General features: G+C 34.1%; 4 protein-coding genes across 4 annotated transcripts; 1 reads left to right on the top strand and 3 right to left on the bottom strand.

The window, feature by feature from the left end:
• Window positions 1-611: 611 nt before the first annotated feature.
• On the top strand, window positions 612-3,931 carry LOC131655809 (3-oxoacyl-[acyl-carrier-protein] reductase 4). Its single transcript, XM_058925615.1, has 11 exons — window positions 612-959; window positions 1,040-1,182; window positions 1,454-1,507; window positions 2,325-2,405; window positions 2,479-2,524; window positions 2,602-2,696; window positions 2,782-2,814; window positions 2,929-3,063; window positions 3,143-3,236; window positions 3,323-3,405; window positions 3,545-3,931. The coding sequence occupies exons 1-11, from the start codon at window positions 794-796 to the stop codon at window positions 3,575-3,577; spliced, it is 963 nt and encodes a 320-aa protein (XP_058781598.1). The 5' UTR covers window positions 612-793; the 3' UTR covers window positions 3,578-3,931.
• A 7,756-nt stretch (window positions 3,932-11,687) lies between these two features.
• Window positions 11,688-16,198, bottom strand: LOC131655808 (uncharacterized). Its single transcript, XM_058925614.1, has 16 exons — window positions 16,058-16,198; window positions 15,894-15,969; window positions 15,630-15,761; window positions 15,068-15,428; window positions 14,882-14,977; window positions 14,610-14,689; window positions 14,231-14,306; window positions 13,969-14,142; window positions 13,527-13,631; window positions 13,292-13,387; window positions 13,117-13,209; window positions 13,000-13,026; window positions 12,872-12,913; window positions 12,477-12,607; window positions 12,255-12,381; window positions 11,688-12,122 (listed from the first exon to the last, which is right to left on the bottom strand). Exons 1-16 carry the CDS (start codon window positions 16,131-16,133, stop codon window positions 11,970-11,972), a joined length of 1,845 nt encoding a protein of 614 aa, XP_058781597.1. The 5' UTR covers window positions 16,134-16,198; the 3' UTR covers window positions 11,688-11,969.
• A 2,991-nt stretch (window positions 16,199-19,189) lies between these two features.
• On the bottom strand, window positions 19,190-21,913 carry LOC131661509 (lysine histidine transporter 2-like). Its single transcript, XM_058931074.1, has 7 exons — window positions 21,715-21,913; window positions 21,177-21,560; window positions 20,691-21,084; window positions 20,427-20,532; window positions 20,242-20,333; window positions 19,902-19,970; window positions 19,190-19,539 (listed from the first exon to the last, which is right to left on the bottom strand). The coding sequence occupies exons 1-7, from the start codon at window positions 21,906-21,908 to the stop codon at window positions 19,441-19,443; spliced, it is 1,338 nt and encodes a 445-aa protein (XP_058787057.1). The 5' UTR covers window positions 21,909-21,913; the 3' UTR covers window positions 19,190-19,440.
• A 513-nt stretch (window positions 21,914-22,426) lies between these two features.
• Window positions 22,427-24,782, bottom strand: LOC131661508 (uncharacterized). The gene is made up of 2 exons (XM_058931073.1): window positions 24,015-24,782; window positions 22,427-23,849 (listed from the first exon to the last, which is right to left on the bottom strand). The coding sequence occupies exons 1-2, from the start codon at window positions 24,696-24,698 to the stop codon at window positions 22,566-22,568; spliced, it is 1,968 nt and encodes a 655-aa protein (XP_058787056.1). The 5' UTR covers window positions 24,699-24,782; the 3' UTR covers window positions 22,427-22,565.
• Window positions 24,783-25,021: the final 239 nt, after the last annotated feature.

Here is a 25,021-nt window from a genome sequence, read left to right as displayed (position 1 = left end):
CATCAAAATTCAAATTCCACCCGGATTGACCTCGAGTTTCTGTTATTCTTTTTTTAGGTTTGTATACAAAGTGGAAATAACTACTAAAAATTCACACACATAATCGCGAATATCAAAGTTCAAATCTTTGTGATGACGTCAAACAACCTAACAATATCAACTACTAATAGTTGAGTTAAAAACTTACACCAACAATCTTGAGCTTCTCCTCCTACTTTATAATGGGTCATCATTAAGAGGGAAACATTAACATACACATTGGGTTAGACACTCATCTAAAGGTTTAAGACCCACCCAAACAAGTGAGAGAGACACCACATATTCGTCCAAAGTCTTAAGGTGATAGACGTATGAGTCATCTCATATATAAAGTGTTCAACCTCTATTTTTCTAAACAATATGAAACTTAAAACTCACACTTGCTTCTCCGCATAATTCGCAGTTATTTCTCAACGCTTAAATTAAACTATTAATTTGAGAAAAATGTCATTTAGTATACAATCAAGTGTAATGTAATAAAAATATGAACGAAATTTACAAATGTGCCCTTTGTATCATAATTATGAATGGCACACTATTATCGCCACTACTAAGTGAGCTTCCGCCTACCTAACTTAGACTAAACATTCATTAACACATTGTTTGTATCGTCCTTTTAACAACAACATTCTCACTCTCCGGAGCTCCCAAAGCACTAAACAACAACACTACAAATTTCCATTTAAACAACCTCCTCTCTTCATTTTCTCTGGCTTCTTCCATTCTCTCTTCTCCCCATCTCTTCCGACCAATAATGGCTTCTCTTACCGGATCCAATTGCGTCGCTCTCCGAGCCGCCACTTTCGCCGCCGCCACTAACCGTAAAATCAATCAGATCCGCCAATGGTCTCCGTCCATGAATCATCTCCGTCAAGTTTCTCCTCTTCACTGCAGATCCAATTCTTCGTTTTCCTCCACCGGTATTACTATCTTCATTTTTATTCAATTTTTTCTAATATGTTTTTTCCAGTTTCGCTAATTCGAGAACGTGTGATTTCAGTTGTGAGAGCACAGGTTGCTACTGCGGAGGAAGCTGTGACTGGAGCAGTTCAGAAAGTGGAAGCGCCGGTTGTGATTGTAACCGGAGCCTCCAGAGGTATTGGCAGAGCAATTGCGCTAGCGTTAGGTAAAGCTGGTTGCAAGGTTAGTATTGGCATAAACTAAAAATGAAATTATTCACTATTCATGTTTGTAAGTGTTTATAGAGAAGTTAAACTAGAGCGTTTTTTAATAATTGGGAAGTAGAAGCTAATTAGAAGTTAGAATTTTCATTATAAGTTATTACTAAATTCTTTTTAAATTATTTATACAAGTGCAAATTAATCGAAACATGCTTTCGTGTACATTGCTGTAATGTCTTCGTGATTTACTTTTGGATCATGATGTTCGGTTACATGGACTTCTTATGTTGTAGGTATTGGTCAATTACGCAAGATCGTCTAAGGAAGCTGAAGAGGTTTCCAAAGAGGTAGAAAACTGCATTTTGAAATTGTGTGATTACTTGTATGTGCAATGTTGCCATTAATGTTACTGTTTTTGTACCAATCTAGTTTTAGGACCACGGTTAAGGTTTATATATAACATACAACTGAAAGTTCAATGTGTTACTTTCAGTCTGTGATATTTTTATTCATACGCAATATACTCTGGAAACATTTTTAAATATAATTGTTAGTGACTTAGGATATCCATCATGCCCCAAATATATGTTAGGCTTATAAAGTTGGTGATAGTACAGTGCTAGATGATTTCCTCTACAATTTTACAGTTTTTGTAATTTTTAAAATTTGATCATGTTTCCTCTAGAGACAGGCGCGTCATGTGCTATAGTTCTAGGAATTTGTATATCGGTGCAATGCATCCCTATGACAATTCATGTTGTTTCCTAGTTTTCATCCAAAGCTGTTGATCACTCTATGATTGTTTTTTTCTAGCGCGGGTTTTATGGTCTTCTACTTTCATGCTCTGTGTTTTGTTCTTTATTAAGTCGAGGCAAAGTTGGATAAAAAGGACATAATTAATGATAATGATTGAGATCCTAAAGAAAATTAATAAGGTTTTCGTTATATAAATTTGTAATTTGCCGTAATTTTTAAACTTGTGCTTTATAACTGGATTTCTGGGTGGTTGTAGATGTATGTTATATTCACCCATGCTTGATGACATTTGTGTTTTATTATTCTAATTTTGTCAATTCTAGTCACCGTGTTATTTGAGCATTAGTGTTCAGGCTATTTTACAAGGAATGACTGAACTGCATTAGTTTGTTTGATTATTATTTGTAGATTGAGGCACTGGGTGGACAGGCTCTAACATTTGGTGGAGATGTTTCTAATGAAGCTGATGTGAACTCTATGATTAAAACTGTGAGCAGCTATTCTTGAATTATTAGATTGATCTTGTTCTACCTTTGCTGCTTTATGACTTTCACATCTGTAGGCAGTAGATGCTTGGGGAACTGTTGATGTATTGATAAACAATGCCGGTAAGTTGAAAAGATCTTGTGATTGTGCTACCCTCTTTATTTTCCCTCATACTCAAATAAATATTGTGTGGTTTTAGGAATAACTAGAGATGGTTTACTAATGAGAATGAAGAAATCTCAGTGGCAGGAGGTTATTGATCTAAATCTCACCGGTGTTTTTCTTTCCACACAGGTGAATATTTTAAGAATGAGTTTGTATTGAATTTAAGTTTTCCCTTTTCTTTTTAATTTGATGAGACGGTTCATTTATTTTGCAGGCAGCTGCTAAGATTATGATGAAGAATAAGAAGGTGACTACAATTTATTCTTTTATCCTTCCTTTTCTTTGATTTCTTTTAGGAATTTTACTTGGGAACTATAGATCTTTCAAAGTTGAATTAAATGTGGTACTTGTATATTTTCAGGGAAGGATAATCAATATTGCATCAGTTGTTGGTTTGATTGGCAATGCTGGACAAGCCAATTATGCTGCTGCAAAGGCAGGAGTAATTGGTCTGACAAAATCTGTTGCAAAAGAATATTCTAGCAGAGGCATCACTGTAATTTTCTAAAATAATCGCATTTCTTCCTGATATTATCAATTGATAAATTTAGTTAAAACCCTGTTTTTCTTGCTAGGTTAATGCTGTTGCTCCAGGATTTATTGCATCTGACATGACTGCCAAGTTAGGAAAAGACTTGGAAAAAAAGATTTTGGAGGCAATTCCATTAGGTGAGAACAAAAGAAATATTCTTAAGCTGTAATTTATTGAAGATGTTGTTAAGTACTTAAACTTACTATTTTAACGTTGGATTCAGGACGTTATGGCCAACCAGAAGAAGTTGCTGGACTAGTGGAATTCTTGGCCCTTAATCAAGCTTCCAGCTACATCACTGGGCAGGTCATTTATTTAACTGATCTTGCATATGAGTTCCTTTTCATAAGAACTTACTAACGTATTTTTCAAACTTATATTCAAGTGTTTGTTTTTTCCATTATCACAAAAGCTTACTCTTTATTATATGATTATTGGGTTACAGGTTTTCACCATTGATGGAGGCATGGTGATGTAAATCAGCAGTCTGTTTCATTAGTAATCTTAATCTGAACTCCTGCACCTAAATCACAGTTCATCCAAATGGTTTTCAACTGCTTCTATAGATGATAGGTCGGTCTTTGATGGGTTTTGCTTGAGCTCTACTTGTGATTTACAGTAGAATCTTAGTTGAGCTTATTCATGGAATCAAGAGTGTTTTAGCAGAGTCATGTTAGCAGAATAGGAGTTATTGTTATATTTAAGCAATTCGGCCACTTTGAGGATTAGCTTCTTCTAGATGTTCTTTCCTGGGAACTAGCGTATTTATACATTGTTCTTATTTTCTGATTATACACAATAATAAATCTTTAGATGCTAAATTTTGCAGCAATTACTTAAGGATTTGCACAGTTCTTTTGATTTGGGAAAATCATTTTATTTTTTGTTAATAAGTATACTAATTGCATCTTTAGTTTTACTTATTTTTTGAAAGACAGAAAAAATCAGTTTTTTTTCTTTTTGGTTTTATAAGTCTAACAACAGTAGTAGCTTGCTGTTGAAAAGTGATGTATTGTTCCAACGCCCGCTCTAATACCCTCCCTCTTGATCGTCTCACACCCATCATCATTCAGTAAAACAATAACACTTTGATGGATGTGGATCAATTCAGTCTCACCTTCTTTCTAAGACGGTGTTTGTTTTACCCTTCATAGTTGATTAAGAGAATGGTGTAAAATGTTCCAATGGTCAAATTGGGAGCTGCGTAAAATGTGGGGTTTTAAAAACATTAAAGTTATAAGTAGGAACTGAACTTGGAAGTAATGTGGGGTTTTAAAAACATTAAAGTTTAAGACTTTCTTTGGTAAACCTAGCCGGTAGTTTTTAGCTGGTAGCTGATAGTTAGTAGCTGATAGTTGATAAGCAAGTTGGTAGCTGATAGTTGATAAGCAAGTTGGTAGCTGATAGCTAGTAGCTGATAGTTGATAAGTTAATGTGAGTGTTTGGTAAATTAGCTGTTTCATTAGCTGATAGATACAAAATGACATTAAAGGCATTTTAATAAATGAGGGTAATAATATATTTTAGTTAAAATAATAAGGGTATTAATGGAAGAAAAACTCACAAGCTACAAGCTCAAAAGCTACATCAATTAGCTTTTGAAAAAAAAGCTAAAAGCTACAAGCTAAAAACTAAAATAGAGTTACCAAATAGAGCTTTTTTTATTAATACGAGCTGAAAAGCTAAAAGCTAAAAGCTCTTTTTTTTGTCTTACCAAACAGACTCTAAGGCTCTGTTTGATAAAACTAGCTGGTAGCTGGTAGCTGATGACTTGTAGCTGGTAGCTGATAGCTGATAAGTTAAATTGAGTGTTTGATAAATTAACTGTTATACTAGCTGATAAATACAAAATGACATAAAAGGACATTCTTAATTAAGAAATTGATAGTTTCATTATATTATTATATTATACAATTAAATTAATTTTTATAAAATAAAAATACATATGTTAGCAAACACATGCAAAAAAAATTAATATATATTAAAATTAAAAATAACATCAAATTATATCGAACAATTATATATAAATTTTTAAATGAACTTATATAATAAAATTTATATATAAATTTAACGAGATATATAAAATAACATCATTACGATTTTGAATTCAATTATATAAATCTAAAATAATAATAGAAATAGGTCTATTTTACGGTAAAAACTCCAATATTATTACGAATCTTCGTCGTCGTAATAATTTCTTAATGTTTCACAAATTAAAAAATTAGCAACACTATCTCTAAATTCATTACAAGGCATGTAATTTTAATGTCGTTAAAAAATAGTAAATATTGCATTTTTTTGTTAATCGACAAGAATATAATTATACAACGCAAACACTATTTTATATATATATATATATATATATATATATATATATATATATATATATATATATATATATATATATATATATATATATATATATATATATATATATATATATATATATATATATAAATATATATAAACTTCAAGCTAAAAGATAAATGACAGTTACCAAACAAAACTTTTTTGTTAATATGAACTGAAAAACTAAAAGTTAAAAGTTAAAAGCTCTTTTTTCTGGTGTTACCAAACAGACTCTTAGTAGGAATTGAACTTGGAAGTAATGTGAGGTTTTAAAAACATTAGAGTTTAAGTACGAATTGAACTTGGAAGTAACGCAAGTTATCAACAATGGTGATGTATGCCATTGAAGGAAGAAAAAACGTAACAAACTATGCAACAGAATTGTAACAGAAAGAATGGAGAGAAAATTAGCAAAAGAAGAAAGTCACTGTTGTATTGAATGAATTGATAAGGTACATGAGGTGGCTAGATTATATACACACATTGAGATTAAATAACAGCCATTGGATCTAGATACTAACTAAACTAATGAACTAAGTTAGTGTTGTAAGCTAAGATCCCCCCCCAAGTTGGACTGTGTATATTACATAGGCCTAACTTGGACAAGATGGAATTCAATGCCGGCGAATGTAATGGTTTAGTGAACATGTCCGCAAGCTGGTTTTTGGTGGAGATAGGCAAAAGATGAAGAAGCTTGGACTGTATCTTTTCACGAATAACATGGCAGTCAAGTTCAATGTGCTTGCTACGTTCGTGAAATGCAGGATTGTGGGCTAAGTATATAGCCGATTTGCTGTCGCAATAAACAGAAGCTGGCTGAGACATAACAATGGTGAGGTCTTTGAATAAGTACTGCAACCACTGAAGCTCGCAAGACAATGAAGCTAGAGCTCTGTATTCAGCTTCAGTTGAAGATTGAGAGACCGTGTTTTGTTTCTTTGATTTCCAGCAGATAAGAGATGAGCCAAGAAGAACACAAAAACCAGTGGTGGATCTACGAGTATCCGGGCATCTGGCCCAATCAGAATCAGCAAATCCATAGAGCTTGAACTCACTAGTGGAAGAGAATAAGATACCCTTAGCTGGAAATAGTTTGAGGTACCTGAGAAGCTTAAGTGCAGCCTGGTAATGTGGAAGCAATGGCTTAGAAACATATTGGCTCAATTGTTGAACAGCATAAGAAATATCTGGTCTAGTGTGAGTGAGATAAATCAATTTGCCAATTAGCTTGCGAAAGGAAGTAGGATCTTGCAGGGCCTGACCAGTAGAATTGGAGAGTTTCAAATTCGGATCAAAAGGCACAGTTGAAGGCTTGCAAGCAAGTAAACCTGTCTCTTCCAGCAATTCAAGAGTATACTTCCTTTGGTTCAAAAAAATGCCCTTAGTGGATCTTGCTATTTCAAAGCCTAAAAAGAACCGCAACTGACCAAGATCCTTAATCTTAAATTTCTGATCAAGGACATGTTTAACAGAATGAATCTCATCAAGTGAATCACCTGCCAAGACTATATCATCAACATAGACAAGTAAGGCAGTGAAACCAGTGCTAGTAACCTTGGTGTACAAAGAGTGATCTGCCTGAGACTGAGAGAATCCCAAAGAATTAAGAAAGACAAATAGCTTTGAATACCACTGCCTGCTTGCTTGTTTAAGGCCATACAAGGATTTCTGTAATTTGCATACCTGAGTAGAGTTGGAAACAGAGAGACCAGGAGGAATGGACATGTAGACATCCTCATGCAAATCACCATGCAAAAAAGCATTGTTAACATCCAACTGTTCCAAGTACCAGCCCTTAATGGCAGCAACAGATAGAAGAACTCGAACTGTGGTGATCTTAGCCACAGGAGAAAAAGTATCAAAGTAATCAACTCCCTCAAGCTGAGTGTACCCTTTTGCAACAAGCCTGGCTTTGTACCTTTCAATAGAGCCATCAGCCTTGTATTTGATCTTGTACACCCACCTGCAGCCAATGGGAACCTTTCCAGAAGGCAAATCCACTACAGTCCAAGTATGATTCTTATCAAGAGCCTGCAACTCAACATTCATGGCATCTATCCAACAGTTATGTTTAATTGCCTGGGAATATGTTTTAGGTTCAACATGTGATGAAATAGAACAACAAAAATGTCTATAAGCAGGAGAACAATTTTTATATGATAAAAAAGAAGAAAGAGGGTAAGCAACCTTAAAAATATGAGATATAGAGTTATGAGTTGAAACAGGGGTTTGAGCAGTATAGCAATGGTAATCATCTAGATATCTAGGAGGATTAGAAGATCTAGTGGATTGTCTTAAAGGGGGTAAAGGTGGGTCTGTATTAGCAGACTGAAAAGAAGACTCAGGGGAGGGTATGCTGTCACTAGAAGAGCTAGATACAGGGTCATCAGAGGGACTGCAAGGTAAAGGATTAAAATCAGTAGATGGACTGATAGGTAAAGGAGTGGATTGGGTAATGCTAGTGCTGTCAGAGTCTAAAGCAGAAGGAGGGGACAACTCTGTGGTACTGGAGGGATCAGTAGGAGCATGTGGAGGTAAGTCAAGAAAATCAATGGAAGGAGGCTGATTGGAAGAAGTAGATGGAACAGATGAAGTCTTAAAGGAAAAGAGATGTTCATAGAAGATGACATTCCTGGATACAGAGATGGCATGGCTCTCAATATTGTAAACTATATAGCCCTTGGTACCATCCCTAAAACCTAGAAAAACAGCTTTTTGAGCTCTAGGTTGAAATTTTGTCCTATGTGCCTGTAGAGTAGATGAAAAACACAGACAACCAAATACTTTTAAATGAATGAGAGAAGGTGGCTGTTGAAATAAAACCTCATATGGAGATTTTGATTTCAGAAGGGGAGTAGGCAGCCTGTTGATAAGATGTACAGCATGTTGTACACAAAAATTCCAGAGATTCAGAGGGACATTAGAATGAAAATACAAGGGTCGAGCTACATTCAAAATATGTTGGTGTTTTCGCTCAACAACACCATTTTGTTGAGGAGTCTCAACACAGGATCTCTGGTGAACAATTCCCTTAGAGAGTAAAAAATCAGTAAGAGCAATGAATTCTGTACCATTGTCAGACCTAAGACACTTAAGGGAAGTTTTGAATTGGTTTTCAATGAGAGATACAAATTGAATAAGGCTAGTTTTGGTCTGGTCTTTTGTTTTGAGAAAGATAACCCAAGTGAACCTAGTATAATCATCCACTAAAGTTAAGAAATACCTATGTCCTAAGGTGGAAATAGTAGAGAAAGGACCCCATAGGTCAGCATGTAAAATATCAAAAGGAGCACAAGATTTAGAAACACTAATAGGAAAAGATAACCTCTTTTGTTTTGCATAGTGACAAGAATCACAAGGATCAAGTTTATTATTACAAGTAATGAAAGGAAACAATTTAGAAATTTCCTGTAAACCTAAGAAAGGTACATGACCAAGTCTTAAATGCCATGTATTACAAGTAGTATTATTAACAGAAGGAACAAATGAATGAGAACTTGTGGTCTTGAGGATATAGAGGCCCCTTTGCACATTAGCTATACCAATCACTGCCTTGGAATTGTTATGCATTATGTGACAAGCATTAGCATGGAATTGAACAAAACAATCATTACTATCAACAAGTTTAGCAATAGAAACAAGATTGACATGAAAACTAGGGATGTACAAGACATGTTGTAGTGTTAAAGATTGAGAAATGACAACAGTGCCAGCTATGGATGCAACTATCTGAGAACCATTGGGCAAATTAACAGGGATAGGAACTATGTTTTTATGAGTAGTGAATAAGGAAAGATCAAAGCAAATGTGATCAGTAGCTCCAGTGTCAAGAATCCAAAGATTAGGATTCTTACCATTGGTATGTGAGTGGGAGGTTAAGGCAAAAGGAGAAGTGGAAATGGAATTGGCTTGAGAATTAAGCTGGGACTGTTGTAATAATGCCAAGATGTGAGTGTACTGCTCTTTTGTAAGACCAATCGAGGGTGCAGAGGATGAGCCTGAGGATTGATTCTCAGAGGCAGTGTGAGCCACAACAGCTGGCTGAGAATTAGCATTAGAACCTGAGGGAGCAGTAGATCCTGCAGGTTTGCCTTTTCCCTTGTAACCTGGTGGGAAGCCATGCTTGAGAAAACAAGTCTCAATAGTATGGTTAGTCCTTCCACAGTGAGTGCATACCCTAGCATGTCCCTTAGGACCAGCATAGCCCTGAGATTTTCCTTTGAAGGAATTACCATAACCAGATTTGCCATTGTGACTCTGAGTTTGAACATTCAGAGCAGTAACTTCATCATTGGTACTAGCAGGAGACATCATATTGGAAACAGAACTATTCAATTCTCGCTCTTGTTGGATAACAAGGGAGAATGCCTTATCAATGTTGGGAAGGGGGTTCATCATCATAATTTGTGATTTTGAGTGTGTGAATTTGTCATTTAACCCCTTTAAGAAACGCAACACATAATCTTGTTCCCTATAACGCTGAACAGAGGCAATAGCATCGCAAGAACATGGAATAGCACAAGTGCAAACAGGAATGGGACGGTAATTTTCAAGTTCATCCCACATCACTTTCATCTGAGTGAAGTAATTAGAGACATCGAGTGTACCTTGACGAAATTTGTACAATTCTTCTTGGATGTCAGAAATACGAAAGATATCGCCATGAGAGAACCGAATTTGCAAGTTCCTCCAAACTCCAGCTGCATTATCAATCCATAGCACTGACTTTGCAATTGACTCTGAAATGGAGCGTTGAATCCATGCTAGAACCATCGTATTGCACCGAATCCAAGGCGCATAGAGAGGATCAGATACCGGTGGTTTAGGTAGAGTTCCATCGATAAACCTGTCCTTGTTCTTGGAAATCAACGCAATCTGCATTGAACGAGACCAAATGTGGTAGTTCTTGACGTCAAGTGGAGGAGAAACGAGTACAAGCGCTGGATTTTCGTTTGGATGTAAATAGAAGGGATTATCGGAATTGGTGGAGAAATCTGCATAGCTCTGGTACGCCATTGAAGAATAAAGGAAAAAGAATCTCAAGAAGCAGCGATCGAAGAAGAAAGAATCGCAAGAAAAGCGATCGAAGAAAAGAAAGATCGTCGAAGAAGACGATACAGAAAAAGAGAGAAAGTGACAATGGCTACCAGAGCTTGATATGCTCTGATACCATATCAACAATGGTGATGTATGCCATTGAAGGAAGAAAAAACGTAACAAACTATGCAACAGAATCGTAACAGAAAGAATGGAGAGAGATTAGCAAAAGAAGAAAGTCACTGTTGTATTGAATGAATTGATAAGGTATATGAGGTGGCTAGATTATATACACACATTGAGATTAAATAACAGCCATTGGATCTAGATACTAACTAAACTAATGAACTAAGTTAGTGTTGTAAGCTAAGACAAGTTAATAATGTTAATAGTGTTGGTGTGGTACATTAATTGTCACATGAAAATCCTGAAATTAGTTTTCGTATTTGTAAAATACTTTCAAACACGCCCCTGACTCTACTAGTATTTCAAATTTGTCAATTATTGTGTCAAACATTTCCCAGTTTTTCAGTTAGTCTATGACAGCTCATCTTATTCCTCATCAATATTTTTTTATTACTGTTTAATCTTTTTCATTCTTCTTCAATATTTTTAATTTTATTCTCTAATTATAAATTGGATAAACATAAATATTTGACAATTAGCAATCAAATTCAAAAACTATGTTGATAAATGTATTTTTGGTTGTTGATACATGTAAAGATTTATTTTGATAAATTTTAGACAGAGATGATGATTAATTTCACACTTAGAAATCAAATAGAGATTAAATTGATGAACCTGGTGTTTTCCATATGTATAAAAATTTACTTGATATGATTTAGATAAAAATATAGGTTAATGTAATATTAAGTGTTTAAATACAACGACTAAATTAATAAATTAGTTTGAAAACATTTTACTGAAATGTAGACCAATTTGAACATTGAATTGTCATCAACGTGACGATTATCGTACCACATCAACACTATTAAATTAAATATACTAATAGATAAATCAAATTAAAAAACACTGGACAACGACTAAATTGGTCATTGCCTTTTAAGACCAATGCCTTTTAAGAGACATAAAGATGTATTTAACCCAAATGAATAGAAACAGAAACTGTATTCATAAGATTTTTTTAACAATGTTTTCTTTGATTTTTTTTAACAATGTTTTCTTTGTTACACTTGCATCTCCTCAGGGCATCTTGTCAGGTTAAAAGAAGCGGCAAGTAATAGACTAAGTTTAGGTAACTTTGAATACTGATAACTTTCGTATCTTTCTCTTTATCTCTCTCTAACCACCATTCTCTCATCTAGTATTTATATTCAAAATACACTAGAGTTATGAAAGCTACTCAATAGTAAAGTCATGAAATCCTTTCCTACAAGTAATCGATATTTTTCTGTTTTTTAATCAAAATTAACTTAAATTGATACATTGATACAAATAAGATGTGTGTTGTAAACAAATATTCATATGGCCACAATTGAAGCGTTAATTTTATCATGACCCCCACTATAATCAAGCTCTACAAAAGTACCCCCACCTTCTCCTTTGGCTAATCTTCCCGGATTGACAGCAATGCATTTCCTGCTGTTGGTCTCTTCGTTTTCGTTATTAAGAACCTGTCCAGTGAAAATGTTTTATCATGAAGTAAAAATAGTATTTTACTTGTCCAGCAACCCCGAGAACAGGCATATTTGATGCTTAGAAGTGTTATTTATCTAATGAAATCAAGTTTGAACTGAATAATTTACCTTGACAAAGTACTTGATATCTGAAGGTAAGATAAGAACATCTGGAACCGATGAGAGTTGAAGGGCTTCTGGCGCCAGAGAAAAGTCCAACGGAACACTTTCTGCCGGTGGGTAAAGTGGATAGAAACTGACATAAAATTGAAAAGCATCAATTGTTTGATTCGTTTCTAATGATTGCTGAGCCTAACATCAAACACAAAAACAACAAGATAACAGCATTACCTTTGTTGGTTAAGAATATGATTTGTAAGTCTACTCAAACGATCAATAGGTTTTGCATCAGTTGCAGTTCGTGATATCTCCTCCCCACTGATCTGCTTGAGAACATCCAAAGTGCAGCAACCAACTTTGACCTGAAACCCAACCCTTGATCAAAAAAACATCTTTCCATAGAATCAGCAACTAGCAAAACCCTATAGATACTTTTTCTTTTTTGTTTGAAATCAGACATAAGAGTAATATTGACAAACCAGAACTAGAAGTTTCTCAATCTAGAGAGAGATTTCATAACCAATATGCTTATTATGTGTAAGCACAGTTTTTCATCTAAAGAAGCTCAAATGTATTATGTGGAGTTCATAAAACAAGAAACAAGAGTAAATCATGGACCATGATACCTCATTTGCCTCGAAGATTCCAGGATTAGGGAGACTGGCTATCTGATGATAAAAGAAAATAACCATGTAAGCATGAACGCCCAGCACAACATTTTTGAAGATTAATTTCTAAATACTTCAAAATATACCTTAGATAGACTGATATCAAACGCAGGCTGCAAAAACAAATCATGGAAATTAATTTATGGATCTTTGACTTGAATAAACTAAATGAATGGCTAACAAATCTAGAGATATATCATTACCTGAGGAAAAACAAAATCATGGTTAGCATCTCGTATAGATGGTACAAAGAGAACGCGTACGGCAGAATCCATACTTTCAACGTAATCTTCCAGCTGGGAACAACGACCATGGTGTAGGTTAGGATTTAGGACAACATATGAAACTTCCAAAAACAAATCCTACTAAGGTTATTACCTTCTTCAATACTTGAAAACGAAATATGTCATCAAAATCCATATCGACGGTTCCTCTCTTGATGTCTGGGTGTTCAGAATCAATAAATGGTCCCAGCTGTGATAAAATGTTCTCAATATTATCAAGTTTGCAATCTCATGGTCTAACTGTTATTTTGTAAGACCGCAAAATCACTAATTATGATAAACAAGTACAAAGATGCAAATTTAATTGTAGGTGGTAAATGTATGTTTACCAATACAAGCAACTGTGGTGGTCTTCGCTTTGCATATGCCAGCAGTTCTACAAGAGGCTCAAACAACAAATTGTCGGTTGTAGTAAAAGGGCCCGCCGCAATAATCTGTTAGGCCCAAGAGCATATGTAAACTAGAAATTAGTGACAAAAATATTTGAAATACATTGTGTATAGGATTACTTGCAATGTGAAAATAAATAATATTTCAATCATACTTAAATAAGATTGTCAATAGTGCCTTATGATCATTCTTAGACTAGCTAGATTTGGAAATTACTTTATTAGGTGTTCGGCCATTGTGAAAATGACTCAATAGCAAAACGGTAGAAGAGAAGTTTTAAATGATCAGAAGTAATTAATTAATTAAAAATAAATTGTGATGCATAATTTAGAATTTAGTTTCCAGGAGAATTCATTAGCAACAAAGAAAAGGGATGCATACCATTGATAACTCTCTCTGATTACAAAGAGGTTCGGTTAGCTGATTCTCCTTATCAATAGCTTGCCGCTTTGAAGGATTCAAATCCTCGTTAGCAACCGAGATAGGTATATGATCAACCAATTTAGATGCAACTAGGCAATGCCCACTAGGATTATGCCCTCCGATTCCAACTACCTATCAAGATGAAGTCTTCCCAATATAACTTACAATTCTGATACACAACTGCACGTTTGAAATCTACAATTAACTCACCATTTCTTACCTGGCCAGGGAAAACTGAATAATGACTTAAACGTTGTAAGTCTAGGCGGATGCATTCCCCTCCAGAATGTTCAATACTGTTGAAGTATGTATTGCAATATTAGAAAACAAATCCATGTATAACTTGAATAGTTAAAACTTAAAAGTAAGAAACATATAAGTGTTGCTGCAAGTTATGTGTTTGGTTTCTGGTGGTGAAAATTGGTGTTCAACGAATTGATTTAAAAAATTATTTTGGTTAAAAGTGAACTGAGAGTAAAATTATTTATGTTTGGATATAGTCACGTAAAAATAAGTTGCGAACGATACACCTCAGGTTGGAAAATACGTTTGGTGACAGAAACTATAACTCTAGGCTTTAAACTTTAATGGATATTTACCTGCTCTGTAGCATGACAGATTTCTCATTAAGACGGCCTTCTCCATCACAGCAAATCATGCCAACGGCAAAAAAATTTCTCTGTTAAACATATTACTTCAAGTTATTAGACAATGTTCCCCCCTTAGGCCAAGATATTCCAATGTATGCACATGTTAAAAACAAAATAGTATGACAATTTCATTGGACAAGCCAATAATTAAAATTTGGTGCTTATGAATTTGCCATCAAAATTCTGTGTATGCATGAGAGAAATAGATGCATTAAACTTACCGGTGAGGCAATTGTAGGGTCTGTTGGTTCTTCATAGAGCCCAGAAGCTACAAGTGCTCTTGCATGTTTTCTAATTCGATTTTCTATTGCATTAATCTAAATATCAAATTATCAATAAGCAAGTATCAGCAAACAACCGTAATGTAAAATAGTAAAGGTCTAAAAGAAACACTAAAAATCACATACCCTATCCTCAGTTCTATCATACATGAATCTGCAACCTGGTTTCGGCCCTGATCCATGAATCACCAATGAGCACCTTTTTCGGGTTACGACTTTCTTAACAATACTGTACTCGTCATTCTCTGCATTCTCGCTGTTAACTTCTTGTTTTCCATTGTCTGCATCAGATATGGTGTTGATGCTGAATTTCACCGCAAACCTATCTGTCCGTTTGGAAAAAGGTGTCACCAGATCTGCTGGTTTTCCAGATGCTAAAATATTCCCGTACAAAGATGGTGTATCATGTATAGGCGAATAAACATCTTGACGGTTATTCGTTGGTGTGCTGGGAGCATCGTCCTTCGTTTCATCAATACTTGAGATCCTGCATAAAATGATTTTTTTCATCAGAATAATTTATCCTTCATTTCAACAACTTTGCCTGCTTTATTAGTTATTTCCTATTTCAGACCATTAACATATACAGCAATAAACAAAAACTGCTATACATAGCAGTATCCTAGTATGCATCAACGACGTGTAGTTCATATCAATGGGATAGATACAAGTTCATAGATATGCTTACATTTCTACATCTCCGATGGAATAAAGATGCAAACCAGTTTCCTGCTTTATAATATCCTCTTTCACGCTATTTTGTAGATGCAACAGAAAACCCTCCATTTCAGCATTTTGTACAATTGGTTCATCTAGTTGTCTGTCAAAAACCACCATTGCAAATTATCATTCAGAAAACGAAATTTGTTGAATTAAAACTAACTTATAAATAAATAAACTGATAAATTCAAAGAGATTATAAATAGATAAATAATGAACAAAATTCAAAAACCTGTTAAGGTAGTAAATTTCCCAGCTTGAAACGAGGTCCATAGGAGTGAGACTGTAGTTGATGCAAAAGGTTAGACCTACACATTTTGCAACACAGTTGAGTATATAAACAAAGTAATAACATTAATCGATTAATTAATAGAGGGAAAAGGAAGAAGTAGTTACATTGGCTCAGAATCTCTTCTTCTTTGTCGAGATTGAACCCAGCTTTTTCGAATTCCGACTTGATTTCTTCCTTCATTTTGCTTTCTCTTCTTTTGCTCTTTCTAGGGTTTCTCTGGTTCGAGGTGCTGGATGAAAAATGGCGGGAACTTTTACCGAATTGGGTTTATATATTAACAAAAACAAATTATTGTGTTCCTTTATCCCGATTATACCCTTTCACTGAATTTGTATTAACAGCGCACTGTGTAAAAAGTTTAATTGAATAAAATCAATTTAATCACAAAATGTAATTCACAGATTGTATAAATGTAATAAAATAAATTTTAGTAAATGTAAATTTGTTTATTTATATCTGCACTAAATTATATTATAACCATAAAAGTTTTTTCATCAAATTTCTCTCAAAACCTTCAAGCTCTCTCCATTTAATTATATAATATTTAATTATATAATTATATAACTTCTATCCTCACTTTCTTTTTATTTGATTTTTTTATTTAATTATATTATATTTAATTATATTATATTTAATTACTAATAATAAAACTTATTAAGCCACTATCTTCACTAACTCATTTCTCATACAATTATTTAATAATAAATCATATTTAATGAGTTTAATGTATATGCACTGACAATGTAAAATTATTTTACATTGTCATTCAATAGAAAACTAACAAAATGCCTTGTCATTAAAATAACTTTTAATTTAAAGTGTGATTTATTCTGATTGTGATTGGTTGACAATATAAAATAATTTTACAGTATACGAACCTTTTTCTCATATTTAATTACTAATCATGTAGCATGCAAATTAAAAATCAAACACAAAATCTCAATTTTTCCATCATGCGATTGCCTCCTTAAGAAATTCTACCCAACTAGCTAAAGAACTCCACCTTAAAAAGATGAATCTAAATTTGAAGATGAAGATAAATGTTGAACTTGAAGATAGTGAGAGTTTTCTTCTCTCTTCCTAGTAACATTCAACTCCACCTTCCACCTCACTGATTTCCATCAACACAAGGTGCCAAAAGCTTAACTTCTTTATGATGATCTGCGCATAAATTTGAACAAGAGTTTTAGATTAGAAGGGTGTGTCATAAAGATGAGGATGATGATAAAGAAGTTTAGGATGCTTACCACACTTTATGCTAAAGAGAGTAATGTGTGAAACTCTCATGCCTTTCTTCACTACTCACACTAGCTCCCACATGCATCAATGGAGATTCTTGGAGAACCCCCTCTTTCTTCCTCCTCTCAATGCATCAATAGAGATTCTTGGAGAAAACCCTCCTTCTTTCTCCTCTCAATGTATCAATGGAGATTCTTGGAGAAACTTATTATTTGTTATGAGTGAATTATAGAGAGTCGTTGGATGCACTTGCAGTTGAAATCCTTTGTGATCGATCATCGGAGGAGAGTCCTCGTGTGCTAAGAAGATTATGGAAGGATTACAATTTCCTCATAGTGATCAGTCGGGGTCAATGTGGTCGGTCGGGGTCAATATGGTCGGTCAAGAACACCTCTCTTAGAAAATGCAGTGCTATTAGACATGACAAAACCTGTCTCTTGTGATTTTCACAAGTACAAGTGTTCCTATGTTTATATTTTCTCTTTATTATTGTTTATAAATGTTAAGCTTGAGAATATGTTTTGTTGTATTTATCATGCTCCCCATGAGCCAAATTTTTTATGTTGAGCACTGTAAAATTTAATGAAAAGTAGTCTTTTGTGTGAAATGTTGTGACTTTGGTGATGCATTTTTATCATGTGACTTATTATTATATATTTATTTCTTTGGTTGATCATCTTAGAAATAGGTAAAAATTTATTAATGTTCAATTTTTTTTTTAATTAAGTAGAACTTATGATAAATATGGTTGAAAATAGTATAAAATATATATTTTCTAGTTAGTTGCTTTAGGAATAAATAACTACAACCATAAGGAAAAACATAACGCAAAAAATATATGCAGTAATGTTATTGAGAGACTTAGGAATTTGTTCCATTTTACATTTGATTTGATGTTGTAGGCACACACCATTAGATCATACTTTGGCCTCATTTATCACCACATATCTCATCATACACACATTAAATAAAATTCATTAATTGGATTATTGTCCATCATGCCTGTTACACTTATTTAAACTTTTTTTATTATAAGGAGGACCAAAGGTTCGGAGACGAACTAAACAGACACGAATCTAGAAAAAGAGACACCACGAGAATCCTCATCTAAAAGACTAAGTAGAAATTCTTAAATCATACTCAATAATACGCAATCTGAATATGTGACAATAAACCATTATTATTATCCTTTGTTCATGGCTATTTACAAAGTTTTACCTTGAGGAATCAATTTAAGTTAATACAATTCCTATGGGACCAACACACTCACTTTTAATCACTTGCTACTATTTGGATTGTATATATTTGCATACGTATAAAATAGCCCACAACTTTACTCATATTTTCTCTAACAAGTAAGTCTTTGTTGTATTTCGTTTGAGTTAGCAAAAGTGATCCATTAGTCCAAGAATTTATTTCTATTCTCATGAAGTATTTAAGCTTTCCAAGACTTTTTAAAACAAAAGTATCATGCAACTTGTTGATAATATTACGCACCAGATCAAATAAATACCTTATTATAAGTATGTCATCAACTTACACAAATGCAAAAAGGGTCAAACCTTATTTACAATACACAAATAGAGAATGGTAACACCTTGAGTGAGAAAACCCAAATTGAACTAGAGCTTGAGCCAACTTTTCATACAATGATTTATAGGCTTGCTTGAGCCCATATAGAACTTTGTTCAATTTGCATACAAGAGCCTTGTCTTGATGAACCAAACCTGGTGGTTGAACCATGTATACTTCTTCTTGAAGGTTTCAATTTAGAGAGGTCTTATTGATGTTTATTTTCTAAATATCCCGTTGGTAGGTAATAGCCAAACTAAGTATAGTCCATTGTTGTTGGTTTCACCACTAGAGAGAAAGTTTCATTAAAATCAAATCAATTTTGTTTGTGATAGTCCTTCGCTACCAACTAAGCTAAACAAAAATTTAATTAACAGAAATAAATGGAACAAAAACAATTCATAACAATGTTAACCATTAAACAATTTTATTGATGTAGAACTTTGTTACAATTTATGTAGTTGTTCTATGTGTATTGCACCCACACAGTATAAAACTCATGGGGCATGACAATTATTTTTAAACCATGAAAATTGTTATCACACCACTATAACACATATAGGTGCGATAACATTGTATTGTACAACCTTATGTTGTGCATGCATTATCTAGTTGTACTTAGTTTCTTCCATCAACTTTAAATGAGCGAGAAAAATTGATGTTTTGTTCTCGTAGTTTATGAGAAGAACTTGTAGGTCTTGGCTTGTACAATGATATTTCTCAAAGCACCAATTGGAGATAGTATCATTAATAAGACTCCAATAAAAATGCATATCTGAAATTGAAAAAAAAAATACATAACAAAGTTAATTAAAGCAACTTGATAATTGAATAAGAAACTTTAAATGATTCTTTCTTCATTTTCTATTATAGTCAAATATTTACTTTTTGAATTCACTGAATAAATGATGTATTTGGTCTATATATAGATCATATACATAATTTGTTCAATAAATAAAAAAAAAGTTTAAACTTTTTTATAATAAAGAATGGATTGAGTATTATATACTTTAAATAAAACAATAATATGAAAATTAGTTGAAAAATTGATCTATATCTTCTAAAATTTAGACCACATATATCTTATTTTCAACCATTTTTTTTGCTTATATTTCATTTATGTAGTAAATAACATACCATATTAATTGTCCAAGACAAGCCAAATTTTTTGGGTTTCTTGAGTCTGAGCCAGATGATACAAGGCAACTACAAGAATGATAGATACAATAAGATAAGTTAAGATAAACTTTAATTTTGTAATGTATTTTTTGCTAACCATGTTATTGGTGCAAACTATTTAATGATTTTGTCTAATGACTAATCTTTGTTGAAGAATCTAAGTAACTAATTTTAGTGAATTTCTAACCATTATTATTTTCATCCATAATGTTGTTATTTGCAATGCATTTTATTGTTAATATTTAATTTGAAATATTATTTTTAAATTTATTAAGTATAGAAAGAAAAGTTTACTTACAAAGTAAGTTGTCGGGGCAAATGCAAATCCTCCGAGAAACCCAAGAAGCGAACCAAAGAAAGGGATGCAAATGCCAATGAACATGGTCAATGCTGCAAAATAGGATTAAAAAATTAACTACATACATACCAATGGATGAAGCTTACATTAATCCATATTGTCAACGAGTAAAGTATATAACATACCAACATATATACTGCGAACTGAAAATCGGAGTGCAAAAGTAGGTGGAAAATTTAATTTCTTAACCATGAGAGTTTCAATCATGTCAAACACGGGCATTGCAAATACCTGTTTTTTACAACAAAAAAATGCTAATAATAATATATAGTGCCAGATCAAGTATCCGTCTCACCCAGAGGCGCAAATTAAATTTATAAATTAAGATCAAAATTATAGTTACGTCTTAAATACTATTGTAACGAGTAAATCAAATTGAATGAATTCACCTGATAGCCTCCAATAACATGGATAACAACAAACAAGTTAGCAGCAGCAATGAGCCAAGCAGGCTTTTCTAGTGAAATGAGAATGTTATCCTCAACAGAGTTACCAAACATATAGTATCCAATGATTGCAACAGGGAAATAGCAGTAAGCAACTCCTATGTATGCCAAAATAACTCCTTTCCACATAGGTTTCTTGGAAGGCACTTCATGGGTTGAGGGCATAGTTGCTTGAATTTCTAGAACCACATTATGACCTGCATAAGCAAATGCTACATCTCCCAATGCAGAAAGGAAGTTGAATATAACATCAGCAGTTTTAGTTGATCTTGCTCCATAATTCACTTCTGGGGTAATCCCTTTTTTAAGCGAAGCAGCCCACGCTATGGTTGAGTATCTAGTAAATTAATTCAAACATACAAATTTAAACAATCATTTGAGCCTATCAATATAACATATAATGTTTCAAAGTAAAATTTGATTACTTACGTCAAAGACATAGCAGCTGCGCTCAGAGATATAATAGAAAGGGAGTTAAAGTTAGGGCATTGTGCAAGAACAAAGTTGACTGATGCGAAAATAATAATCCAATATGAGGTTCTGATATCTTTGCAATCAGGACAAAGAGTGTCATGAATTTTCTTCAGTGATTTACCACCGGTGACCATGTACACAATACATGTGCCAGCTTCAACAAGAATTTGTTGTGGAACCACAATCCAAAGGCCCAATTTCTCTCCAAAGGCTTCTTGTCCCAATTCATGATACCTATCAAATCTCTTTCCAGGAATCATTTCATGCATCTCGACCATTTGCCATAGAGTGTACAATGTAATCACCCATGATAGAATAAGAATGGCAACTCCGGGTCCCCTATTATGTTATATCAAATATATAATAATGAATTAATAACCATGTACTTGTTGTTTTAAAAATAGAATATAAACTATCAGACTCTTTAATATGGTTACAATTATATGCAATGATATTTATTTTCTTATGAATTCATAAAAAGTGTCTTATTTACCAGCCCATATTGGATAGAGCATATGGAAGGGTGAGAACACCAGCACCAACCATGGCGGTAAGATTGTGGAAAGCCGAATACCACCATTTGGCCTCTCTTGAAGCAGTTACAGGAAGCCAATCATCAATAGCCTTTTGTCTTGCGTCAACAGTACTAGTTTCTTCAGGTTGCCCTCTTTCGTCACCTACACCCATTTTGTTTTTCCGATCACCTTACAATTTTACTTCAAATGAACACATACAATAGTTTTGATTTGTGAGTTGAAGGTAGGTAAATAAGGTTACACGCACAAGCAGTAAGGATGCTTAATGTATGTTTTTGTAATGACTCTTTTGCATGAGTAAGATAACTAATTGCATTTATATAACATAGAGAGAGTAGCTATAATTGGAAAAAGGTCAGTTATTTTTCGTTGCTGTTACGTGAGTGTCTTACATGGCTCTAGCCACAAACTACTCTTTTTGTTTCGGATCATCACCCATGTGTGTGTGTGGGGTAAATGTACGTGGGGTACATGTTATTCTCAAATTGTTTCATTAGGTGGAAAAAAATTGTTTTATTTGACATTATGAAGGGACTTTTTTGACATAGAATCAAAGTTGACAACTGATTTGTCCAATCAGAAAAGCTACAATCTAAATTTGGCTGAGTTTACTTGCTAAAAATAGACATAATGGTACAAAAAACTTCAACTCTAGTCTCTCATAATACACATATATTATCATCATGTTCTTACTAAAAATAGACATAGTGGTAAAAAAAAATTAGAATAATTTACAAAATTGTCATTACAAGCCAATAATATATTATCATCTGTTCTTACTCAGTTGTTGACAAGTGACAACAGTTAGCTATGCAACTAACGAACTGAAATGCTTATAACTCCGATTTGATTCACAGCTATTTGAATCATTGATGTTCATGAGGTCTTGTGCTCCGAAAGAAAGATAAGGATTCATCAATTTCTTATTGAAAGAATCTTGTTTGTAGTTCAATCGATTTGAGCAAGAGGGTCCCATTATATCGAGATTCTTTTGTTTATTGTTCGAAGAAAGAGAAACCACAGACAACTCTTGAAAAAGATTAGGAGTTGAATGAGCAGGAAGAGTAACATGTGGATTTAGCTGAATTACTCCTTGGATGAGGCCTGTAGTGAAATTCATTTTGGAGGATGGACTTGGAAGAAAATTCCTTATCGAATGTGTTCTAGGGGAACATGATTGCGAGTATCTTTGCCTTAATGGGATTGAAACCTCATCCAAGTTTCTACTTGAACTAAAAGGATCAAGAGAATCATCATCTTCCAAATCGGAGAAAGCGGCTTTTCTGCCTTTTCTCCTACGCCACCTTAGAAGAAACTTTAAGCGTCTTGCAGCGTTATTAACCGAGCTAGATTTGTTGTTATATGGAGAATCGGCACCATCAGAGTTACTTAGTTCACTTGAGCAAGAATATGATTCAGGACTAGTTTGAACATAATTGGCATCAGATGCATTCTCAATGCCGGTGTACAAGAATATCTCTGCATCTGGTATTCTAAACAAAGTACCAGGACTCGTTCCATTTACACCGATTTGAATCTTCTGCAGCGGCTGCACACTACAACTTGATTCAGAATTGTTCGAAATAAGTTCACGATTCACCCCTCCCGCAGAAATCAACCTTTTGATTAAAAAATCAGAAGACGTCGACCGTGACCTTTGCTTCAAAAGATCTAAAGGGGTCAGCCCATCAACATCACAAACATTCAAATCAATTGATGGCAAAGACATCAACAATTCCACTACCTCAACTTGGATGTTATCAATCACGGATACATGAAGAGCAGTTCTTCCATCCTTGTTCTTTAAGTTAACAATCTCCCGTGTCTTCACAATCTTTTCACTCACCAATCGCTTCATGAGTTCGGCATGCTTGTCTAGTCTACAGAAACCAGGACTTTTGAAACCAGCCACTGCCAAATGAAGTAAAGTATCTCCATGATTGTTGACTAACATTGCTAACAAAGGAGATGCGTCTATTAGAATCTCTACCACAGGTAAGTAACCCCTGTAACAAGCTACATGTAACGCCGTGTTCCCGTGATCATCTCTTAAGTTGATAATATCAAAAGATTCAAGTAGCTTTCTCACCACCTGCATCATTACCATGATATATATCAAAATAATGTCCCGTCCATCCACGATCCAAAGGAGGCTACAATCAATTAAATCGACAACGTTTGACCGCAATTACACAAATAAACCAAAATTTAAGTACTAAATTGAAGATAAAATGATAATTTAGAGAATCTATCTGACCTCAACTTGTCCTGTAGCAGCTGCTGAATGCAAAACAGTACAACCATGAGAATCTCTATAAGCTAAAATGTCATGAACACTTCCAACAAACTCATTGAGTATCTCCCAATTACCACCTCTAGCCGCGGCATGAACTGCTCTATTCACCATATCCATCTTAAAAACCTCATCCAAATTCAACACTTCTCCACTATTTTTCAACATTGCATAATCAAACACAATCCTAAAAACCTCACAATTCTTACTCCTCGCAGCAGCATACAAAATATCAGTAACACCATACTCACCTTCACCAAAAACAAGAGAAGCCTCTCTTCTCAACAATTCAGTTACAAAATCCACGTCACCAGCAGAAGCAGCAGTGTAAAGAAGCCATCCACCATATCCAGCTTTAACAAGAGAGTTTCTATTCCCCGTTTCGCATTCGAGCATGAGTTTTCTGGCAACCTGGGAGCGGCATTTGGCGACGCCATGGAACTGTGACTCGTCGTCGTCCCAAAGAGTTTCGAGGCGGCGGATTCTTTGGAGGGAAGTGAGTTTGATTAAGAGGTTTGTGTCGAGGTGGAGAAGCTCGATGACGAGATCGTAGTGGCCGTTTGAGGCTGCTAAGTCGATTGGTGATGCGTACCACCATTGTTGGCACGTGCTTTCCCAACGAAGAGGAAAATACGACGGAAGAGACATTGTTGTTATTGCTAGTAATGTGAGAGAGTGGAAATAGGAAAAGTTGAAAAAGAAGCATAAAAAGGTGAAGATTTTTGTGTCGGTGAGTGATTAATTAATCTATCTATAACTATTAATCATGTGACTTGTCTACTTTTCTTTCTTATGCTAAAATTAATTATGTGATTAGTGTGACAGTAGACTAATAATAAATGTAACATAAATTAATATTTTCGTACATGATCTTGACTTGCTTAATTCGCGCTGCAAAATTATTATAATGCGCGCTGTAAAATTATTGTAATGCTGGAAATAGAAAGCAATCAACTATTGGACCATTTTCT

Source organism: Vicia villosa, linkage group LG3 (genome assembly GCF_029867415.1).
Source record: "Vicia villosa cultivar HV-30 ecotype Madison, WI linkage group LG3, Vvil1.0, whole genome shotgun sequence".
Lineage (NCBI taxonomy): Eukaryota > Viridiplantae > Streptophyta > Magnoliopsida > Fabales > Fabaceae > Vicia > Vicia villosa.
This window is presented reverse-complemented; position numbering and strand designations above follow the sequence as displayed.

Excerpts from the sequence above, each read along its gene's own strand:
- LOC131655808 (XM_058925614.1), bottom strand. The coding sequence starts at position 16,133 with ATGAAGGAAGAAATCAAGTCGGAATTCGAAAAAGCTGGGTTCAATCTC. Across the intron at positions 14,690-14,881 it reads ACCCTACAATTGCCTCACCG|AGAAATTTTTTTGCCGTTGG; the intron begins GTAAGTTTAATG and ends TATGTTTAACAG. Across the intron at positions 12,608-12,871 it reads GAATCTTCGAGGCAAATGAG|GTCAAAGTTGGTTGCTGCAC; the intron begins GTATCATGGTCC and ends GTTGGGTTTCAG.
- LOC131661509 (XM_058931074.1), bottom strand. The coding sequence starts at position 21,908 with ATGGGTGTAGGTGACGAAAGAGGGCAACCTGAAGAAACTAGTACTGTT. Across the intron at positions 21,561-21,714 it reads GCTCTATCCAATATGGGCTG|GGGACCCGGAGTTGCCATTC; the intron begins GTAAATAAGACA and ends ATAACATAATAG. Across the intron at positions 21,085-21,176 it reads GCAGCTGCTATGTCTTTGAC|ATACTCAACCATAGCGTGGG; the intron begins GTAAGTAATCAA and ends TTAATTTACTAG.
- LOC131661508 (XM_058931073.1), bottom strand. The coding sequence starts at position 24,698 with ATGTCTCTTCCGTCGTATTTTCCTCTTCGTTGGGAAAGCACGTGCCAA. Across the intron at positions 23,850-24,014 it reads CTGCTACAGGACAAGTTGAG|GTGGTGAGAAAGCTACTTGA; the intron begins GTCAGATAGATT and ends GTAATGATGCAG.
- LOC131655809 (XM_058925615.1), top strand. The coding sequence starts at position 794 with ATGGCTTCTCTTACCGGATCCAATTGCGTCGCTCTCCGAGCCGCCACT. Across the intron at positions 2,525-2,601 it reads TGTATTGATAAACAATGCCG|GAATAACTAGAGATGGTTTA; the intron begins GTAAGTTGAAAA and ends GTGTGGTTTTAG. Across the intron at positions 3,406-3,544 it reads CCAGCTACATCACTGGGCAG|GTTTTCACCATTGATGGAGG; the intron begins GTCATTTATTTA and ends ATTGGGTTACAG.